The sequence below is a fragment of the Octodon degus genome, unplaced genomic scaffold, assembly GCF_000260255.1.
Source record: "Octodon degus isolate 3935 unplaced genomic scaffold, OctDeg1.0 scaffold00021, whole genome shotgun sequence".
Taxonomy (NCBI): Eukaryota; Metazoa; Chordata; class Mammalia; order Rodentia; family Octodontidae; genus Octodon; species Octodon degus.
This window is the reverse complement of record NW_004524597.1, coordinates 2,906,791-2,927,523: the sequence shown is the minus strand read 5'-3', so window position 1 is coordinate 2,927,523 and position 20,733 is coordinate 2,906,791. Positions and strand designations below refer to the sequence as shown.

The 20,733-nt window shown below is 44.4% G+C and overlaps 1 protein-coding gene across 3 annotated transcripts in view; it reads right to left on the bottom strand.

The window, feature by feature from the left end:
• Positions 1-1,460: 1,460 nt before the first annotated feature.
• Usp7 (ubiquitin specific peptidase 7) overlaps positions 1,461-20,733 on the bottom strand; it is a 65,359-nt gene continuing 46,086 nt past the window's right edge. For all 3 annotated transcript variants that reach the window (XM_004627770.2, XM_004627771.2, XM_023711452.1), the window contains exons 11-31: positions 18,190-18,272; positions 15,911-16,020; positions 14,388-14,544; positions 12,769-12,913; positions 12,302-12,432; positions 11,683-11,817; positions 10,997-11,098; positions 10,699-10,804; positions 9,853-9,945; positions 9,700-9,767; positions 9,132-9,232; positions 8,416-8,569; positions 6,757-6,824; positions 6,192-6,300; positions 6,024-6,101; positions 5,087-5,187; positions 3,997-4,096; positions 2,933-3,052; positions 2,719-2,790; positions 2,446-2,536; positions 1,461-2,079 (exon numbers count right to left, since the gene is read on the bottom strand). In XM_004627770.2, coding sequence (XP_004627827.1) covers positions 1,973-2,079; positions 2,446-2,536; positions 2,719-2,790; positions 2,933-3,052; positions 3,997-4,096; positions 5,087-5,187; positions 6,024-6,101; positions 6,192-6,300; positions 6,757-6,824; positions 8,416-8,569; positions 9,132-9,232; positions 9,700-9,767; positions 9,853-9,945; positions 10,699-10,804; positions 10,997-11,098; positions 11,683-11,817; positions 12,302-12,432; positions 12,769-12,913; positions 14,388-14,544; positions 15,911-16,020; positions 18,190-18,272 — 2,231 coding nt within the window. In that variant the 3' untranslated portion in view covers positions 1,461-1,972. The remainder of the gene's footprint in view (positions 2,080-2,445; positions 2,537-2,718; positions 2,791-2,932; positions 3,053-3,996; positions 4,097-5,086; positions 5,188-6,023; positions 6,102-6,191; positions 6,301-6,756; positions 6,825-8,415; positions 8,570-9,131; positions 9,233-9,699; positions 9,768-9,852; positions 9,946-10,698; positions 10,805-10,996; positions 11,099-11,682; positions 11,818-12,301; positions 12,433-12,768; positions 12,914-14,387; positions 14,545-15,910; positions 16,021-18,189; positions 18,273-20,733) is intronic.

Sequence of the window (20,733 nt, the reverse complement as noted above, 5' to 3'; positions counted from 1 at the left end):
TTGCTGTTGGAGGCTGTGACAGACTGTGTACGCACCCCTCATGCTTCCAGGGAGTAAAGGAGCCCTTGGGGAAATGCCCACAGTGGCCGAGTGCTCACACAGAGGCCATGCTCCAGGTCCAAGCACCCGCTACCTGACCTTGCAACAGCTGGGAACGTAAATGCATACACACACAACGGACACAAGGAAGAAGTTCTTTGAGAAAACAGTCATTTAATATCTCAGGGACAATAGTAAGCTTTAGTTACCTAGGACTATAACCCCAGCCAAAACCTACAACAAACCTTAGTGTTCATTTGAAAACAAACTCAAAACAAATGGTCATCCCCCATGACCTGCTACTTATCCCACTCATCAGAAGGGAACTTGGAGCAGGAAGGCACACACTTCACAGTGGAAACTGAGGACAGGAGCCGCTCCAAGGTACAGATGGCTCAGACACACACAAGCCAAGCCCTGGACACTGGTGTGAGCCAGAGAAGGGCCGCACCTGAGTCCCAGGCACTCAGAACAGCTGCCTCCCTGGGATCACACTTTACGCAGTGCTTCACGTAGTCCTGCGTAGTGCTGTCATCCAGCCATACATTGGTCCTGCCTGGGAATGCTTTTTAAGCCCAAAAGTGACTCTAGTGAAAAGGCAAGTCATCCACCCCCACCCCCTGCCACCCTGAAATTAGAGGGAAAAAATACACCACCTTAAAGCCTTGGCAAACGTGAAAGTGCTTCCCAAGCTTGTATCCAGGGAAGGCAGAAGTCTTCCTCAACTTCCACGTCACTCGCTGAATTGTAATTTTTATAGAAAATTTTATTCAACATACAACATTTTCCAGCAAAAAGGCAATATACAGGAAGAATTGTTGTACACCGCTGCTACAGAAACAAACAAAAAAATACTGAAGAAGGAAAAGAACTGATCTGATTCTATTTTACTGCACTCAAAACTAGACACGCAGCTGGCATTAGCTCCAAAATAAAAGGAACGAGGTTGAGGCAGAAATAAAGCCACACACAGCGAGAATGCAACTTGCAGACTCACTTAACAAAAAGTGACCTCCTCCCAGTGGCAAATTGTACATGTTCATTAAATATACATTTCATTTTTCCTTTCTCTTTATTTTACTTTTATACAAAAGTCGACAGCTTCCTAACCACTAGCGAGCATGCCTCTTGCTGAAAGGCTCTTCTCTGTCCTCTCTGTCCCCTGCCTCAGAACTCTGCCTGGCATCCTTTTACCTGCTCATGTCAACTAGTGAGAGCAATAAACCTGCTGAGAGGCAGCAGAGTGAGCCTCAATTGTATTAACAATGTTTTCAATTTGATAAAAACACCCAAAAATGTCTGTTGAGACTGTGATCAGTGCACCCACTCTGCAAATGGCTGCAGAACGGTAGTGGCTGGCGGAAGGAGACGGCTCAGAAAGACCCAGGCAGCCCGAGAAGCCAGGAAGGGCCGACAATGCACACCATGAAGGAAAGAGCGCTATTTATTAGGTTGTGAGTTTCTCTGTTTGCCTTTACAGATGCACAAAAGGTCATTGGAAGGGTAACTGAAGGAAGTCAGACGAGCCGGCACATCAGACGGGCTATCAGCGGTGGGCGGGCGGGCGGGCAACCAGGACCCCAGGGCAGGCAGCGGGGCCTGAGCCACCCGCACCGCCAAGCCCTTGTGTCAGGACGTGTGTCTGGAAGCCTCTTCTCCCGTGCGCTGACAGTCGCCTTGCATCGTGGTTACCATAAAATAACTCTCATTGGCATCCAAGCTTTATAAAAACACCTTCATTTTGCTCAAAAAGGGCAGTCAATAGATACAGAGAAGCCAAACTGAACAGCCTCAACAAAATAAAATTAACATCAGCAGCAAATCTTCTTGCTGGAGACTTCGGCTAGAGTGCACGTGTACCAAAGTTCTACGGCTGTTAAAAAGGGGCACACACCCACACGCTGTCCCTCGCCTTGAGCACACCGGGAAGAAGTCAGTTATGGATTTTAATCGCCTTCTCAAGATACGTGTAGCGACTCCTCTTTGGGGCTTTGTTGAAGTGGTCAAGCCCTAGCCAAGGCCGGGGATGAGACATGTTGCCTGGCGGGGAGAACAGATAGGAAGTGAGGCCCAGAGTGAGCCCAGCACCCCAGTGACCAACAAGGACCTCTAGATTCCCTATGGTCTGGAGCTGTGAACTCAAGCATGCCTGGATGTCTACAACGCTGACTCCCCTGGCGCTTGGTGAACACTTCAGTGGCACCTGGACTCAGCCCAAGACAGAACCTGAAGCTCTGTGTCTGGACCTGATCCCTGGCTAAGCTTCCGCCCTAGAATGACCAATGGGTCACAGCGCTACCCCTCCCCCACGCGCGGCCCGGGAGCATGCAGGAGCTTGTGCCATCCCCAGCGCCTGCTGCACACACACAGCCCTTCAGGAAACCCCGCCAGGGACAGGGCTCTTACCAGGCTGTGGTTCAAAGTCTTTCAAATTTACTTCATACTCATCTTCATTAATGTACTGGTGCCGGCCCATCATTACAATTGCGAATTTAAACTACAAAACAAAACAAAACTCCTCCTTTATCTGTACATTGACAAGACTCACATCTCTGGCAATAAACAAAAATAAAAAACAATAAAATAAAATAAAATAAAATAAAATAAAATAAAATAAAATAAAGGCTAAGCTGCTGTACTGGACCGGGTTTGAGCACGCTGGCCCTCAGAAGCGCACACCTTTTCAAACTCCTTTTCCTGGATGTCCAGCAGGCTCTGGATACGCTTCATCACCTCTCTGAAATGCTCACCCTGGAAGGCAAAGTGTACACGTGTTCACAGGACCACTCCACTGCCCACGCTGCAGCCCCCGATTCAGGAGCTCAGATTAAAGGCAGCTATGCAATTGCATGAGGTTGTCTCTGCCTTGATCACTTAATTTCAACACTCTTACCTGGTGTATCCTAAGCAAAAATGGAATTCCAAATGTCCCGAACACCTCTTTGTGGAAGTGCGCTACTGTGATCAGCATCTCGTTTTCCTTATCTATGTCCACCTGGTCCAAAGGTATTTCCTGGGGATACATTTTAAATACAGTTTAAGTGCAGTTACTACAGACAGCTGGCTGTGTTCAAATTTTCACATGTTACTTTGATGAGGTTAGTTAGATATGCCGTAATTTCTATCTGGGATGTCCCGCGAATGTGCCTATGTGAAAGTCTTGGTGCCAAGCTTGGTGCTATTTAGGAGGAGATGGTAAACCTGTAAGACCTGAGGCCTGCTGGGAGGTCTTATGGGTGACACTGAGGGTGCCCTGCGAAGGAGACTGCACGATTACAGTGCTCTCTTTCCTTTTCAATCCCAGCCATAAAGCAGCCAGGCTTCCTCCAGCTTCCTTCTACCATGTGTCCCCAGCAGGATGTGCTGCCTTGCTACAGAGCCAAAAGTAATGAGGTCAGCAAGGACGGAAACTCCAAACTGGGGGGGCCCAGTAAGGCTCTCCTCTTTTAAAGTTGATTTATCTGAGGTATCTTGTTACAAAGAGCTGCCTACATTTGCATGGTGCCCATATTCAAAGACAGATCCTGGCAGGAGTGGTGGTGTTTGCCTATAATCCCAGCATTCAGGAAGCCAAGGCAGAAGAATTACTTCATGTCTCAGGCCAGCCTAGACTACAGAGCGAGTTCAAGGCCAGCCTGAACTATATAATAAGACTCTGCCTTATCAAAAACAAAAAAATCAAAAACCCTCTCCCACCCCCCAAAACCAAACACAGATCTTGCATACTTCTACTCATGAAGTCCCTAGACTATCGAAATACTGAGGGAAAAGGCAGACTAGTGGTTGAGGGGAGGAGAAAGTGGAGAGCTAGAAAAAATTCCAGAGGGCACTTGAACTACAGGTGCACGAACCAAACTAAGGCTTCCAGTCAACTCACTATGAACTTTACTCAAGCTGAGGACAGGATGGCCCACCCATGGGTCCCAATTATCTTGGTACCAACACGGAGACAGTTACCTCTATTCGAAACGTTCGACTTGTTGCTGGAGATAAACATTCTAGTAATTCATCTTCTTGATGCACACCAATAATTTTGTAGCTTACAATTTCTAGCAGCCTGAGGGATGGAGGGACAAGATATATGTTCACATAAAAATAAAACATAACTCACTGACAACACCAATAAGTATCTGTAGTGCTACCAAGACATGCCTGTGTCTCTGTCTTTCTTTTTAAATAAAAGGATGGGAAATGTTAGAAGCAGGGACTGAACTGCCAAGAGCCTGAGAATAAAGGAATCAATCTGTACTCAGGTGGAGTTAGCAGAAGTAGCCACATGTGAGCCAGAGATTCAGGTTAAATATCACCTCCTAGAACCGTGCTGCCTTCTCCCACCAGGATCCAATGTGGGAGGACCAGGTGCTTTGCTCTTAAATAATCTTGCAGATAGTACTGCAGTCTCATTCATTTATTAAAGCCACAAAGATAACATTCTGAGGATCTCACATCCCCAAAGGTTATTTATCCTGATCCTGGAAATAAACACTGACCACCAAAGCTTGGGTTTCCTCTGTGTGCTATTGAAACTGTGCAAGATGGCCAGCAACTCTGAGATATAAATTTGAGATTGTATCTCAAATATAATCAATAGTCACCTCTTCCAGGTTAGGTTGATCACTCATTCTGAAATATGTACTTTCTGGGCAAGGCTTTTTAAAACCTGAATTTCACTTTTTTACTATAGTTATTACCAGAACACAAGGGGAAAATGGCTCAAGCACATAACCAGTTTACTGTGACACTTGGACAGGTGTCATTTCAACCAGCTGATTCTTCTACCAAATAAATTTGGTAAAAACTGTCATTTTTATACTCCCTGTTACATTATCTTATGAAAATCAACAGAAAAATGCAATATTTGGTCATCCTGTACTTAAATGACTGCTAAGTGTATTATGAAATATTTCCAAACTTCTTCAAAAACACTAGCTTCAGGAGAATTTGGCAATAAGGTAGCTAATTCTAGCTGGGTCAATTTCCACGATGCAACTACGGAACTAAAAGTCAGCTTTCTCTACCCCTCTCATCAGCCTCATCAAATACTTGCCTAAGTTTCCCTGATGCTTTTTCACCAAGCTCCACAGCCTTTTTACATTCTTCCAACAGGTCCCGGACACAGCCATGCTTATCTGGATATAGTGTTATTTCCTAAGTAACGACAGGGTGATACCAATACTTTAAAGAACACCAACAGCACTGCTAGGACAAACATGCAGGGGAAAACACTGCAACAGCTGTCTGAGTTCTCCAACTGGATGATACTGCTCGTTAACCTTCTCACCCAAAACCCCAACATTCTGTGCATGGTCCCTCATGGGACCATCTGCCCAAACCTCAGACCAAGCCAAGGATTGATGGGAGATTAGAAAAATGACAGCCTGACGCAAAAAGCCACAGGAAATGCTCCCTTGAAGGGCCATCTGAGAACCTTCCAGATTCTCAACAAAGCATGAAAGTTGAAAGAACGCCAGTCCAGAAATAAGACCCAGGCTGATGTGATGGTTTCAGCTTGACCAAATTCTACACAGCTCAAGTGTTCAAGTCTCATATTTTTCCTCCATACTGGCAGAGCTAGAATAGTGAGAAGCCCGGCATCCCAACACACAGAGACTTTTTAGAAAAACCCTTCAGGTGTGTGGTGGAGCACGCCTTTGCTCAGAGCAAGCATGTGATGCCAAAGCAGTCTGGGTCAGCAACATGGGCCATGAGGGGCCGCAGCTATCAATGCCTGCATGTTCCTGCTAGGGGGGTTGGTCAGGTGTGGGCAAAAGGGGGCAACCCAACCTGGAAGGGGGGCATTGAGGGAGAGCATTTTTTGGTGTTTTAGTTAAAGTCTGACAAGCTCTTATAAAAATAAAAACTCATAGGGGCCGGAGAGATGGCTCAGTGGAATATGTGCTTCCCTGGCAAGCACAAGGGCCTGAGTTCAATCCCCAGTTCTGCAAAAAAATAAAAAATAAAAACTCATAGTAATAAAAACTTACCTCTTCCCTAAATTGGCTGTTTAACCATATACACTTAAAACTTCGCCTGTTCTCGAAGTCTGTGATTTTCATCTTAAGCTATGAAGAAAGACACTTACGTTAAGATATGCTTTTGCAAAAACCCAAGGCTTCGCTTTATTTCCCAGTTACATTAATTTGGATTCATACCTGCTGATAGTAAAGTTTCTTAGGTTGTCTAGGCTTGAAGAATTGTAGAAGATCTCTTAAAGTACCTTCATAATTATGTCTAAGAGGATTACCTGGGCCATCCCTATAACTACACAAGAAAACAGTACATAAATGACTTGTTTATTGGCCTACAAAACATTCCCTGAGTAAGCATAAAAGCAAACCACAGCCCTCAACCTAGACACTGAAATTTGGGTGTCTCGGGGTTCCACTTGATATTCCCAACTTGAGTCCCTCTTGCCAAAGCAGGTGAATGTTGTCTGCACACACAGAATCTGGCCAGGTGACCAACTGGCCAGGGCCCACTGGACACAGGCTGAGGATAGATCTGATAAGAGCTGGACTATAGGACACTGATGACTTTGACATCTCTGAATAACATGGTCAGATGTATGGTGGTGACAATTCTATGTTTCAAACTATGTAAGAAATGGCATGTGAGGTCAAGCAGCTAACTACTTACTAGAATTAGCAAGATGGTTTGGTAAACTATGGGAAGCAAGCAATAAGGACCGATCACCGAGCATCTGAGAGCATGGCTTACCCTTGAGACTTGAAGAACTGGAGCAACATGGGGTCCGTGTTGAGCCTCTGTGCCACAGTCTTTGCAACCTGGAGATGGGAATGATCATGAGACAGAAAGGATGCTCACATTTTGGGTCAAAAATTGACATCAATCTTGAGTAACTACTTGGCTAAATTCCTAAAGAAATGTCCTATGAGTAGCCTGAACTTAAAATCCCCTAGAGCCGGAGCCTGTAACCTCAGCACTTGGGAGGCTAAGGAGGATCACTGCACCTCAGGACCAGCCTGAGCTACAAAGTGAGCCTGAGGACAGCCTGAATGACACAGTGAAATACAGTCTCAAAAAGACAAATGGAAAACCCCACTATTCAAAAGGAATATGCTAAATTCTTTAATATGCTATCATAAAAGGGCCGGGGAGATGGCTCAGTGGAATAAGCACTTCTCTGGCAAGCACAAGGGCCTGAGTTCAATCCCCGGTTCCGCCAAAAAAAAAAAAAAAAAAAAAGCTACCCTAAGAGTTGTATTTGATGAACATAATTTGTAAAAGAGTTTTATTTTTATTTGTGGATATTTTATGGCATGACAATGCAATTATTTGTATAAGGGTGCTAGGGAGGTCTAAACCCTAATTGCCTTCCTGGTAAGTGCGGGGACACAGGTTGGATCCCCAGCACTGCATGCTGTGCCAGCCACTGAAAAGAGGTGTGGTGGCGCATGCCTATAATCCCAAGCACTTTGCCTGGCAAGCACAAGGGCCTGAGTCCAATCCCAGATTCCACAAAAAAACAACACAAAACAAAAAACAAAAAAAAAAAAAACATTATAATCCCAAGCACTGGGGAGACTGAGACAGGAGGATCACTATGAGTCCAAGCTGCATAGCGAAACCCTCTACAAAATAAGTAATTTTTAAAAATATGTATGAGACATATACGGATTCAATTGAGATAATCAGCATTTCCATCTCCTTAGTGTGGGGACAGTATTCATTTTTAATGGTAAGGACACAATCTTTTTATTTTCCAATTAGTCTTAATGGTCTACACTTGGGAAGGTATAACAAGTTTTTTTTTTTCCCCCTTTTTTTAAAATTTTATTTATTTATTTATTTGTGTGTGTGTGTGTGTGTGTGTGTGTGTGTGCGTGCGCATGGCCAGCTCAGCCCACCAGGGGGCGGGGCTGGCTGGCATGTGGTGCTGGGGGATTGAACCGCGGTCCCTGTGCTTTGCTAAACTTGTTCTAAGTAGGTGCTTTAGACCACTGAGCCATCTCACCAGCCCCTAACTGAAGTTTTAAACAAAATTATGCCAAGATCTCATGGGACAAAAAAAAACCATGAGGTGTGGTGCTAGATGGGTAGGGCAAACAGGTGAGCACAGCTCAATTCCTAGGCATTGCCAGAGTCCCTGCCAATTAGGCCAGAGTCTGGCCCTCTTGAACCAATGTCACCAAGCAGCTTATTCAATACTAAAAAACAAAAAAAGGGGTGTGGAGCGGTGAGATAGCTCAGCGGTCTAAACCACCTGCTTAGGTAAGCTTAGGCAGACACAGGGAACCACAGTTCAATTCCCAGCACATGCCATGCCAGCCCTGCTCTTAGGGCAGGAGGTGGCAAAAAAGAAAAAAGATCTTTTTGGTGTGGAATCTGAAAGGGAAAGGCACATTTATCAAATACCTGAAAGTAATTCATTCTGTTTGATAGGGTAACCACAAATCCAGGGTCATTGGGGATTGTTTTATCACAGAAGATTACGTCAACGCGGTGGTAGAGGTCTCTGAAATATTCTTTTGCAGTAGGTAATTCACTATTATCGTTTTCAGGGTCATCCCTAAGGAAAAAAGAGTGCAGACTGAATGGAGGGGTACAGCAGGCACTAACTGCTAACAACAGTGACATCAGCATGCTCTCCCAAAATGTAACATTTAGAAGGGTCCTGCTGTAAGGATTTAGGCATCTACCTCTGCTTCCTTTATAAGAAATGCAAGAAACACAATTTCTTATGGATGCGTACTTAAGCCCAAACAGCACACCACACCTTCTAGACAGAGCAAGAGACTCAGGACAGTGCTCGGCCCATGAGCTTGGTGGATTACAAAACCTGTCGCTGGCCAGGTGCTGGCAACCATGGTGCTTCTGGACATAAGCATTTTTAAGACCAAGGATCTGTAGGTTTATCTGCTAACAGGTTTGAATAATTACCTGAGCAAGTACATTCTTAGTTCAATGTCAAGTATTTTCCCACCCTGGTATTAACAGCTATCAACTTCACAGTAGACATTTTAGGAAACAAAAAGTTTAAGTGATGGAAATGTTCATGGCCCCAAATTTTAAAACCTAGACTCTTGATATCAGTACTGTATGAGATGATGGAAACAACACAAAGTACATACTTCTGAAACACTATAATGTCACCATCCATCAGTTCATCGAGGGCTTTATCTAGAGACACATCATAGTCCTGAATTCTTTCAGTTAAATTCGGTTTAACTTCCTATAATAAAAGATAAGATGGTTAAAATGCAAATCTAATATTTAATATAGTCATATTCTTCCATATGTTGTATTTCTTCTGCAGTATGTATGTATGTTTGTTTTTAAAAGAGACAGGATCTCAACCCTATTGCCCAAAATGCCCCTTAATTCCTAAGCATTTATTTCTGCAGCCTCAACTTCTGAAGCAGCTGGGACTACCCACATGTGTCACCATGTCCAGTTCACCTATTGTCTAATGCTAATGGAAAAAAAATCTCTTCTAAAATAGCATCTAACAACCACAGAACTTAAATGGGTAAAAATAAAAACAAAAAATCTAAGCATGTGTAATTCTCAAGACTACTGAGGCCCCAAGTTAACTACAGACTTTACACAACAACAAACAGTGCGCTCACAAGTAACCACACCACCTCTACCCTCTCACCACTAACAATACACCAATTACGGGGAAGTAAACTATCAAACCTCATAGAGGATAAGGCTAGTATCTTGGATAAATCCTGCTCTGTCACACATAACTGGGAGCAAGTCACCTAGGATAAAGGAAAAGCCAGTGTTAGCCCACAGCTGCAACACACTGAGCAAAGCTACTTGAGAGGTGGAGCAGCAGCGACTTACGTATTTTACAGGATATGGGTGTGTAGATGTGCCCACAGTAATTCAAGCTCCGGGTTTTGGGGTCATACATCTTCAAAAATAACATTACATCATCTACAAGTTGATGAACAGGCTGTTAGGATATTAATGCTCAGTACAATGATTATTTTAAGAAAACATCCAACACTAACAGTAAGCTTAGGAGGTCAGTAACTACTGAAAATGTTGCTCAAGCTCCTTCAAAGTCATATCAGGTAAGGTTTATTCAACAGGCTCCAAATCTGTCCTAAGGACAAGTATAACGTGGCAATAAAAAAGGTATACAGTGCATGAGCTCAGATATCTTAGTTTTGTGGCCTGGTACTAGCAGGATGAAAGACCACCGTGGAACATGTCAACAGCCCTCCATCTTTCCAAAAGTGATCCTCAAAGCAATAAAAGTCAACGATCTTACAATGGCCAACTTGTTATAAAGGTAGAAGACAACTACCCATTCTGAGACCTGTCCTCCGTAGTGTTCTCAGTAGTACTGCAGTGACACAGGCCACGTGGCCCACAGAGTTTGCCATGTTTGCTACTTGATCACTGATGAGCCATCTGTGAGACCTGCCCCTTACAATCTGACCAAACTGAGAGCACAGTCGGGGCCTGACCAAAGGACAGGCCACCCTAGCACTGAAGCCAACTGCTCCCCACCTCACAGGACACTATAGCCAACCCAGTGCCTGTGACTCCGCCAAGATCCCCTTCAACATGGGAAGGACAGCTCTATCCACAAGGAAAGAAGGTTCACTTTGTGTGCTCAGAATAATCCAGGAGCCCACCTTTCCTGCTTAAAGTGCAGCCAGGCATTTCGTGGGCACTTACGATCTTTATCAAACTTGGGTAACGTAGCTCCACTAGCAGCCAGCTCAGGATCAACTGTTTCCAGGAATATTGTCCAAGGGTTTTCATTATCACTGAGTTCAATCATCTATTTCCAAAAGAGATGCTGATTTAGAAGATTTTAATGATTTAGAGGACAAGAGTGAAAACTGTACTTGATCACTGCAGAAAATGTCCAATTCTACCCAAATGGACTGTCAGAGAAACAAGGTCACTAACTGCAGAGGACAGGCACCTTCTGCAGCGCTGCACATGACACCCTAGGAGCAACAATATTTACTGTTTTATTGCCGTCTGCTTCATTATCTAGCATTGCTGGCCGTTTTGTTCCATTACTCCGTGCTTGCATGGGCCATAACCGAATTTGATCTTGTGGAAATCCCTAGAGAAAAATTTTAAATAAATTAAAACAAGTACATATTTCAGCCTGATATCAAAATTTAATGCTTTTGTAATTAAAAAGTCCCCTATAACCTCTCTTCTTCAGGACCACTAACCTTAGCTTACCAGGGCTATGCCCTGTTTCCCAACACATGCTGACAAGTGAAATGATGCTCACAAGTGTTTGTAAATGGGATCACAAGTCCGCATCTTGTACAGCAATTAACCACTAAGAAGAATATATGCAGTGTATTATTTGTTGAAACTGTCCTTCCGATATGATTTGAAACTGTCTCATTGCTGTTTGTCAATAAAACTTTGAAAAAAAATAAAATAAAATAAAAAAAAAATGATGCTCACAAGTAAAAAAACCCTCCTTGGGACTTGCCAGTGGAAGTATGCTCTGAAATCCAGGGAGATTCCCTGCACTACGTTCCTTCCTGGATAGGACCTGTGCTCAGATTATCACCTCACTTTCAGGCAACGCTTGGCCACAAGTCTCAGCCCCATGGGTAGCTGGGCTGTAATGAAGCTGGAATGGGGGGAACCAGAGGAAGATACCGCAGCTAAGGGGCTGGCACGCACCATAGTCTGGGAGAGACTCTGCACAAACTCCGCCAGGGAAGAGTTCTTCAGAACCTTGAACACAGTGTATTTCACTTTTTCTTCATCATACATGTCATTTCCTTGGTGACCACAAAACTGATCTTCTGCCACAATCTGAAAACAAATACACAGAACAGAGCTGACAACTCACATAAGAGTTAACACAAGTCATGAACGCATTCAGATACCAGATATTTGAACAGAGGCAAAGAGAGAGCACTCTAAAGTGACCAGAGACAACGACTCTAGAGAAGGTGACATCTCATTGTCCTCAACCTCTCATTTTCTGAGGTCTTCTGCTGTCACACATGCACATCAGCCCTGCCCTGTCGGTGGCCTGGAATGCTGCTCACTCAGCCCTTACTCGACCTGTAGCTGCCATCTACCAGGGCACAGGCCTGAGCAGCTCCTCGGTCAGCATGCACCAGCCCACCTCGGTGGCCTGATGGCGAGTGTTCCAGGAGCTCCCAGAACAGCTTACCAGGAATGCTGGCTGTGCCAGCACAGCAACCAAGTGCATGTGAGCACACGAAACTGGCTGCCACTTAGCAGCCCCCCCTCTGCTGCCGGTCTGAGGCCCACAGAAGCAGAGGCTGACCTGCACTTGCATGTAGAGATGGGCTTCTTGCCGCTCCTTCCGCTTCTGAGCCTCAATCCTTTTCTCCTCCTGTAATCGCTCCACCAACTGCTGGGGGATATCGTGGTCTGTGACAGCTTGTAGGACTTCGCCTGTAGGACAAATGCAGCCCTTTCACCCTGGTACACACGATGCTTTCCCTTCTTTACCTGCTCGACTTTAGAATGTCATTTATCTATTAAAGTCAAACAATTACTTGGTACCACGAGTCTACTTGAAAACCTGTAAGCCCAATTCAGTTTGCTTCTAGATGACGTAAGCGACAATAAGGAGAGAAAGGGTGTTTGGGCAGGTACCATAGGTTGGTCTGCTGTATTTTGCTGCTTTTTATCTTACTGGCAAAGAATACCAAGGCCACCAAAGGCTTCACGGTGCAACTGTCCAATTTCATCACAGTATAGAATGTAATGGAAGCTGACTGCACTCACTCAGCTTGGACTCCCTGATGTACACTAACATGTAAGCGTTAGTGCAGTGCCGGACAGACAGGTCATCATCGTGGCCCCCGTAGTTGTGCTCGATGGCTTCTTCTTTCGTACATCTTGAAACTACATCATCATCAAATTTACACCACTGGAAGGAAAGCAAGCAGATGTCAGCAGGGACAACCTTTCAGGACAAGGACCTGGGATACTTGGCACTGTCGTCCTCAAATGCGCCAACTGAAGATGAGCTAGGCAAGCTAGGCAGTGCCTCAAGCCCTGCACCTGTAAAATCCTGTAGTGTTTTTGCTTTCCTTCAGTACTCTGTGAGAAGTGTCAATACCTGTCCCGTGGCAATTTTTATCTTTTTCTCAGGACCTCATGCTTGCCAGGCAAGCGCTTATTCTACTGAGCCATCTCACTGACCCTGAAGACACTTCAAATGGTCAAACAACATCAGAGTAGTGTTCCACTATATAAGTGCCACATTGTCTTCAACCATTCATCTGCTGATGGGCAGGTGTGCTGTTTCCAAGACTCAGCTATTACAAATTGTGCTACTATAAACACAGATATGCATATATCACTGTAGTATGATGCTTTTAAGTCTTTTAGGAAGATCCCTAGAAGGGGAATATCTGGGTCAAATGAAGCCCCTACTTTGAGGGTTTTTGAGGAATCTCCATACTGATTTCCGTAGTAGTGGTTATCAGTTTATATTCCTACTGCCAACAGTGGAGGAGGGTTCCTTCTTCCCCACAGCCTTGCCAGCATGGTTCTTTTGTATTTTAGGGAAGGGTCTACAGGATGTTCAGGGTCTCACTACTAGATCGGACTCGTAGTGATCCACCTGTTTACACCTTCCAAGTATTGGTATTACAGGTGTGTGCCACCACACTGTCTCAATCGCTGTCTCAATTGCCATCTCAGCATGCCCCGGGGGCGGGGCCGGCACAGCAGGCCCAGTATCAAATCCCCAGCCCCTGCTTGCAGGTGCTTTAATCCACTCAGCTATTTGGCCGGCCCTGCCAGTGTGTTATTGATTTCTTGGTGATATCATTCCTTCTAGAGATGGGATCTCAGTGATGCTAAACACTTTCTCATCAGAGAAGTGTCTATTCATTTCAGATGTCCAACTTCGGGTTGGATCTCTGAATGGGAGGGTTGGGTTCTGATTTTTTTTTTTAAAGTTCTTTAATATAATCTAGATAGTACTGAGACAGATTTTAAAACCCTTGTTTACCAAATGATTTGAAGCACTATGCTATGAGGGTTGTGGAAAGTGAACAGGACAAGAAACCATGGGGGATGGCAGGGCACAGAGCTCAACTGCCATCACCGCAGCTGCCAACACAGACCCATGCTGTAAGGAGCTATCAGTGTTCAGAAACAGAAAGGAATTGTCTATCAGATGTAAAGGGATTCTGAAGGCCCAGTGTTTACTACTAACAAAAAAGACAATCTATAATCCATTATCTGTATTTAAAGTATCAGCAACTTGTCAGAGAAAAATACCACCAGAACACATACACAAATCAACAGCCGGCAAGGGTCTGCTACTGCACCACGTAGGGCCTTCACACCTGTATCAGAAGAGCTATTGGACCCTAAGCCCTACCACTCACCTTGCCATCCCCTTTGGGGTTTAGATAAACCACATAATGTCCACCATGATTATCACCACTGTGAACCAGGACTGCATGGAGAATATAATTTGCAGGGTCCTTAGGATCTGTTTTTTGCAAAAACTCGTCAAGTGGTAATTGTTCTGGAAACTCAAACCTATTAAAAGAAAAAAAAATTTAGAAAAAAATTCAGTATTTATTATCTACAAAATACTACAGCTTTATTTTTATATTTTCTTGTACCAGGAATCAAACTCAGGACCTTGCACTTGCCAGGCAGGCGCTGTGCCACTGGGCTATGTCCCCAGCCCCTGATACTGGAGCTTTAATTATTAAAAAACTAATTTAATGGCTCATCTGGAATGAAAAAGAATGACCTGGATGACCCTTTGAACTTCTTAAAGGAGCCCCAGTTATTAGATAAATTGTCATTTATGCACATCAATGTAAAATTTGTGGATAGATTTAAGAAAAATGCCTGTAAAGCATCAATATGCCCACTGGAGTTTTGAGTTCAAAGACTTCATGTAGCAGATAGTGCTGTAATGAATTTATACAAAAACTTTCAAGAGCACCTAGGGCGCCTTTCTAACGCATCAGCACATGAGCCTGAGGGTATAGGAGTTGGGCTATGCCGCCCTCTGGCCCCCGCGCACACACACTACACTGACTGGCTCCACAGCAATTGCTTAGCTGGCCAACTCTCGTCAGCAAGGCGACAAGGAGGGAGGGAAGCCAGCAGGAGGGGTAGTGAGCTGTGAGTAGAACAAGAGCCAGCGCCAAGGGGCTGCAATGCTCTGTGCCAGCTCCTAACGCTTGAGGAACTGCTGCCCTTGTAGCCAAACGTCCTGATTTCCTAAACAATGCCAGAAAACTAAGTATGTATGTAAACTTTCACCATTATTAAAGCACTGACAAATAATTTTTCTTTTTTTTTTTTTTTTGGCGGAACCGGGGATTGAACTCAGGCCCTTGTACTTGCCAGGCAAGCGCTTATTCTACTGAGCCATCTCCCCAGCCTCTAGCAAATAACTTCAATAAAAACAAGAGGATATAACAAAACACACCAACAGGTTACTGGCCTAGGGTCTCCATTTGTGAGAGCCAGCTAAAGCATTTCTTGAACACGCCACAGTAAGGCATGTGAATGGGTAAGCAAAGACCCTGCTGACGGCAAGTTTTCTGATTTGGTCACATGCTTCCCTCAAACCCAAAGAGAGCAACTTTATCTCGCATAAAAGTGGCATATAAGCGGATCAGGGTAAAACTTCCATATTCTATCAGATAAAGTGGCGTGCATTATCAATCTCATATGGGTAATAATTTTTAGCACTGTAGCACCTGATAGTTTACAAATCTGAAAAACCATGTATAACTGCACATACCTATTTTAGACCCGAGATTACAAAACACTGGAGAACACCTTGGTAGCATCTAAGTCCTGGGCCAAACTATGTATTCCAAAGACAATAAACATGACGCTGTGTCTAACCCCCAACCCATCATGTTCCACTACAGATTACCTATCATTGATCTTGATATTTTGGTCCGTCTGAGGGTCATACATAAATCTCATGAGTTGCAGATGTAACACTGGTGGCAACGTTAGAAATTTCACACCTTTCTCTGCTTCCTGAACAAGAAGAAGAAACCAGGTTCAGATCAGCTCCACTACTTACTGAAGTAATAAAAGTAACATTGTTTCAGCACAACTGGAACCTGTTTGGATATACCAGGTAGGAGGAAGTAAGGAAGTCTGTATGTCCATTTAGGTTTTATTTTATTTAGACTGGGTCTCACTATGCAGTTCAGGCTGGCCTTGAACTCACACTTATCCTCCTGTCTCAGCCTCCTACTTACTGGGATTACAGGCACAGACCACTATACTCAGCTCTGTATATCTACTTAGGATGCCTTTACAATGCTGTTGTTGAGGTCTGCATTGGGTCTCTGCCACTTAAAATCATGTTGCCTGTGGGTGGGAGTTTATGGCCTAACTGGGATATTTAGCAATGGGGAGAAATAAAAAAAATAAAGTCATCTGCTGCCATATTGCAATCATCAAACATTATAAAGACTTTGGAGAATCACAGGAAAAAAAAAAAAATCAAACGGAAAAGCAGAAAATCATGATTACTATTGTTCATAATTAGTATCCAGAACCCTTGATCAGAATGGACACAAAGGAACCCAGCTGTGAGCTGGCAAGATGCTAGTGAATGCCCCCACCCCTGGGCTCTGCCCCCATGCCTACAGAGGTCCTACAGTTGTGGAGCATATACCCAGGGCCCACTCCTCCTCCTACGCTACTAACCAGTGGTTGCCAGTCTCTATACTCCTGGGTACCCCCACACACCCCAGCTTCTGGCAAGTCCTGGAGGGCTCTCAGCTCTCTCCCCCTCCATCTCTGGTCTACCTCCATCAGCTCTCGCTTCTTGATAAAATGAAGCCCTGCCACCTGCAATCAATACTAGTCTTCCATCACACCCATGAGGCCCGACTGCAGTCCCAATTCAAACCATCCTTTTGACTTTGCAAACACATTTTTTCTTATTTGAGACAAGGTCTTACTATGTAGCTAAGGTTGGCCCTGAGCTCATGCTGAGCCTCTGAGTGCTGGGATTCTAGGCATGTGCCACCAACCTGGCCTAAACCATATTCTCAAAGACTAGCAAGAGCCTAAGGAACTGGACTGTGACACAGTGTAACTACTTGGCAACATTAGTGTACAGAGGAATACTTAAGACTTGAATTATCTGTTGAAAGACAAAAACAAAATTCCACACTATGGAATAGCTCTGAAGGCTGATCGGACTGTGCCTTTCCCTCACGGCCCAGCAGCACTCTAAAACATCCAGGGAGGAGAAAACCAATTCTGGCAAGCTGACAGACACGCTTCTTAAGCAGTCAGATGACAAAGCCCTAATGTTTTGAGTTTTTTTTCTTTGTACCAGGGATTGAACTCAGGACCTTGCACTTGCTAGGCAGGAGTTTATGCAGCTGAGCTATCTCCCCGGCCTACCTACAAAGTCCTAATTAATATCTGCAGAGAATTCTGATCTTTAGCTCAACGTTCTGAGACCCCTGACCCCATGGAAATTAGAGGATCTGTGGGTCCACTCACAGCATGAATTATACATCAGCAGCCTCAACAAGCAAAGGGCAGTGTGAAAGCTTTTAATATGATCTGAGCCAATGAGCTCAAGTCAAGAGACTGAAAAACAAGACCCTTGGGGCTGGGCAAATGGCTCAGTAGAATAAGCAATTCCCTGGCAAGGGCATGGGCCTGAGTTCAATCCTCAGTTCCGCAAAACAAACAAACAAAAAACCCCAACAAGACCCTGAATCACAGGATCCAGCAGCCTGCCCTTCCTTGGGCCATGGCTCGTGGCTTCTTTGTGACGCTCCTCGGCCTGCTAGGTGCCTGGAACCCATATGGGGAATTACCCCAGGGAAGGTACACCTCAATCTGGTGGAGTGAGAAGTCTCAGCCATCAGAAAACTATATGTTTACAAAGAAATGTAATCAATAAACTAAAATCAGTCTAAGTGGCTTATAAGTTATACTTGTGACCAGGACAAGTGAAAAGCTCCAGAGAGAAAGAGTAACACAAAAAAATAAAATTTCCTCCAACCTGCATTTCACTCACCTGCTCTCACCCACCGCCTACCACTCTGACTGAGATTCCCTTGTGCTCCAAATACCAGAAGCACACAAAAGGGCACGGCACATGTACATGTTTAGTTATCAACATGGGCAGAACCAGAAACCAAGGAGAAGCTAACAGGGGATGCACATTACCTGCAGGCCATGCTCCCCAGCGTCGTACTTGTTGTCACCATCTAGTTGTTCTACTGCCACATAATCCACAAATGATTCAAATACTTTAAAGAGAAAGAGAAACAATAGGTCAACCGAGGTATGATCACTGAAGCTTCAATTATAAGTCAACCCAGGTCAGATAACGGAAACTAGAGAATGAAGCCGCAGCTGTGCACAAGGACTTCACCCCTAATAAGACAATGACTAAATATGCCATTATCACCTCGCCCAGTCCCAGACACCCACCAATGGGCTTCTTAACCACAGTAAAATGTAGAGTCAAGGCCTCACTTTCACCTTTACCTGAAACACCTACGAAAAAGCTACAACAGGAGAACAAGGGATGGAAAGTGTGAGCAACCAAGGGTTTAGAACCAAAGGGCACAAACAGGAACAGCTGGCTAATGACCAACAACTCCGAAAGCCCGACATCCTAACATACCCCTCTCTCTTCCAGTGGAATGGAGACACACAGAACCTATCCGCTGCAGGTAACAGAATAACAGGTTAAGTAAGGACAAACTGACACCACAAATTTTCAAGTTCTGTCAAATGCCAGCACTGCAGAATGAAAAGAGCACACACTGGAGAAAGAACCACCTCTGCTCTGGTCCTAATGGAATAAACACAGCTGGAGTGTGACAGGGCCAGCAACTGTCACACTCTGGATCAGACTGTGCAGGTACCCACAGCGGATGGTATCTGCTGGGCCAAGAAGTAGAAAAGCAGACTGGAAAACATCATGGAGGCCTGCCCAAGGCTCTCCATGAGGGACAGCAAATGAGCATGTGAACATGGACTAGAGTCACCAGAAAGACGAAGCCATGGGGGATCAGGGGTCAGGCCTCTGAGCTTGTAACAATCTGGGGAGTGTTCCCACCAGCAAAGGGGGAAAAGCCACCTAAGACATGGGCAAATCAGCAGAAAACTCAGTGGGAGTTGTCTGGGAGTACAAATTAAGTCTTAAAAAAAACATACTCTACTGCCATCTAACAAAGCTAAAAAACAAGCCGAAGAACAATCAAATGATCTCTAAGTTTTCTGTGAACTGCAACCAAGGTCAAGACCTAATACCCAGAAAGATACAAAGATACAATGCCTGCCATATAATGGAAGACTATCAAGCATAAAAAGAAGCCAGAGAACAGGCACAGAAACTATATAAATGACAAAATCAGTAACAGAAGACCTTATGAAAATTATGAACTATGTCTCCTAGGTTCTAGAAGGTAAAAGAAAACAAGTGTGAGCTGGGTGTGCTGGCGCATGTCTGTATTTCCAGAACTCAGGGAGGCTGAGGCAGAAAGATCACAAATTCAAGCCCAGCCTGGGCAATTAAGCAAGACTGACTCAAAAAGAGGTGGGGGGTCTAGCTCAGTGCAAAGACCGAGGGTTCAATCCCCAGCATTAGGAGACAAACAAGACCCCCCCCCCCGAAAAAAAAAAATGCAAGAGTGTATTAATAAAACACAAAGAAGATTTCTAAAAGATCCAACCCAACCTTTAACAATGAAAATACCATGGACAGGAATAATAGCCCAAGAGATACTATAGAAGTTGGCTGAAGGTGAAGGCAAAGCAGTGGAAACTGAAACTTAGAAGTAGATCAGGGGCAACAGGAAGCTGTGGTGGCATAAAACATGTGAATAGTAGTTGAAATTTTTCAAATAAAAAATTATTTATTTATGTGATATAGGGTCTCCCTATGCAGTTCAGATTCATAGCGATCCTCTCCTCTCAGCCTCCCCAGTGCTGGGATTACAGGCATGTGCCACCACACCCAGTTCCAGGGCAGCACAGCATGCAGTACTAGGAACGGAGCTCGGGTCCTTGTGCTTGCCAGGCACTTAAGACTGCTGAACTATCTCCCCAGCCCCAAATTTTAGTGAAATTACAAAACACGGACCCAAGATCTGTAGTAAACACAGAAATAAAAATTACAAACAGCTGAAAACCAGTGCCAAGATAAACCTTAAAACCAATGGAGTGTCTGGGGACATGCTGCCACACAGAGGAACAAACAGCAACAAGCAAGAAGACAGCAGAACACCGTGAGCACACTCCAAGACAGCTGTGATGCCCGGGAAAATCCACTCACTCCACACCCACAGAATGTGAAATCTCACTGGTTCACCCAACAGATCAAGGGAAGTAACACCAGCAGGCACGCGTGATCTAAAAGCAACAGGAAGTATAAATATGTAGGCAAATATAATGTACTTCTCCCTTTATTTTTAAATTAAGAACTCAGAGGTCAATAAAAAAAAATAGGTAGAACACTTAAAGCAGGCATTTTACAAATGGAAATATGCTGCCAATGTAAGTTTTAAAAGACATTGCCAATCTTCAAGAAAGTAAATCCACCATCAGCTCCGAGCCAAGAGCAATTCAGCTTGTATAAATACAAGCATACAGAGGGCTGGCCAAATAGCTCAGCAGATTAAATACAAGAATACAAATCAGTCTTGTACCTAACAGCCTCTAGCTGAAAGCAACTGAAATAATCCACAAAAGAAATAAAGA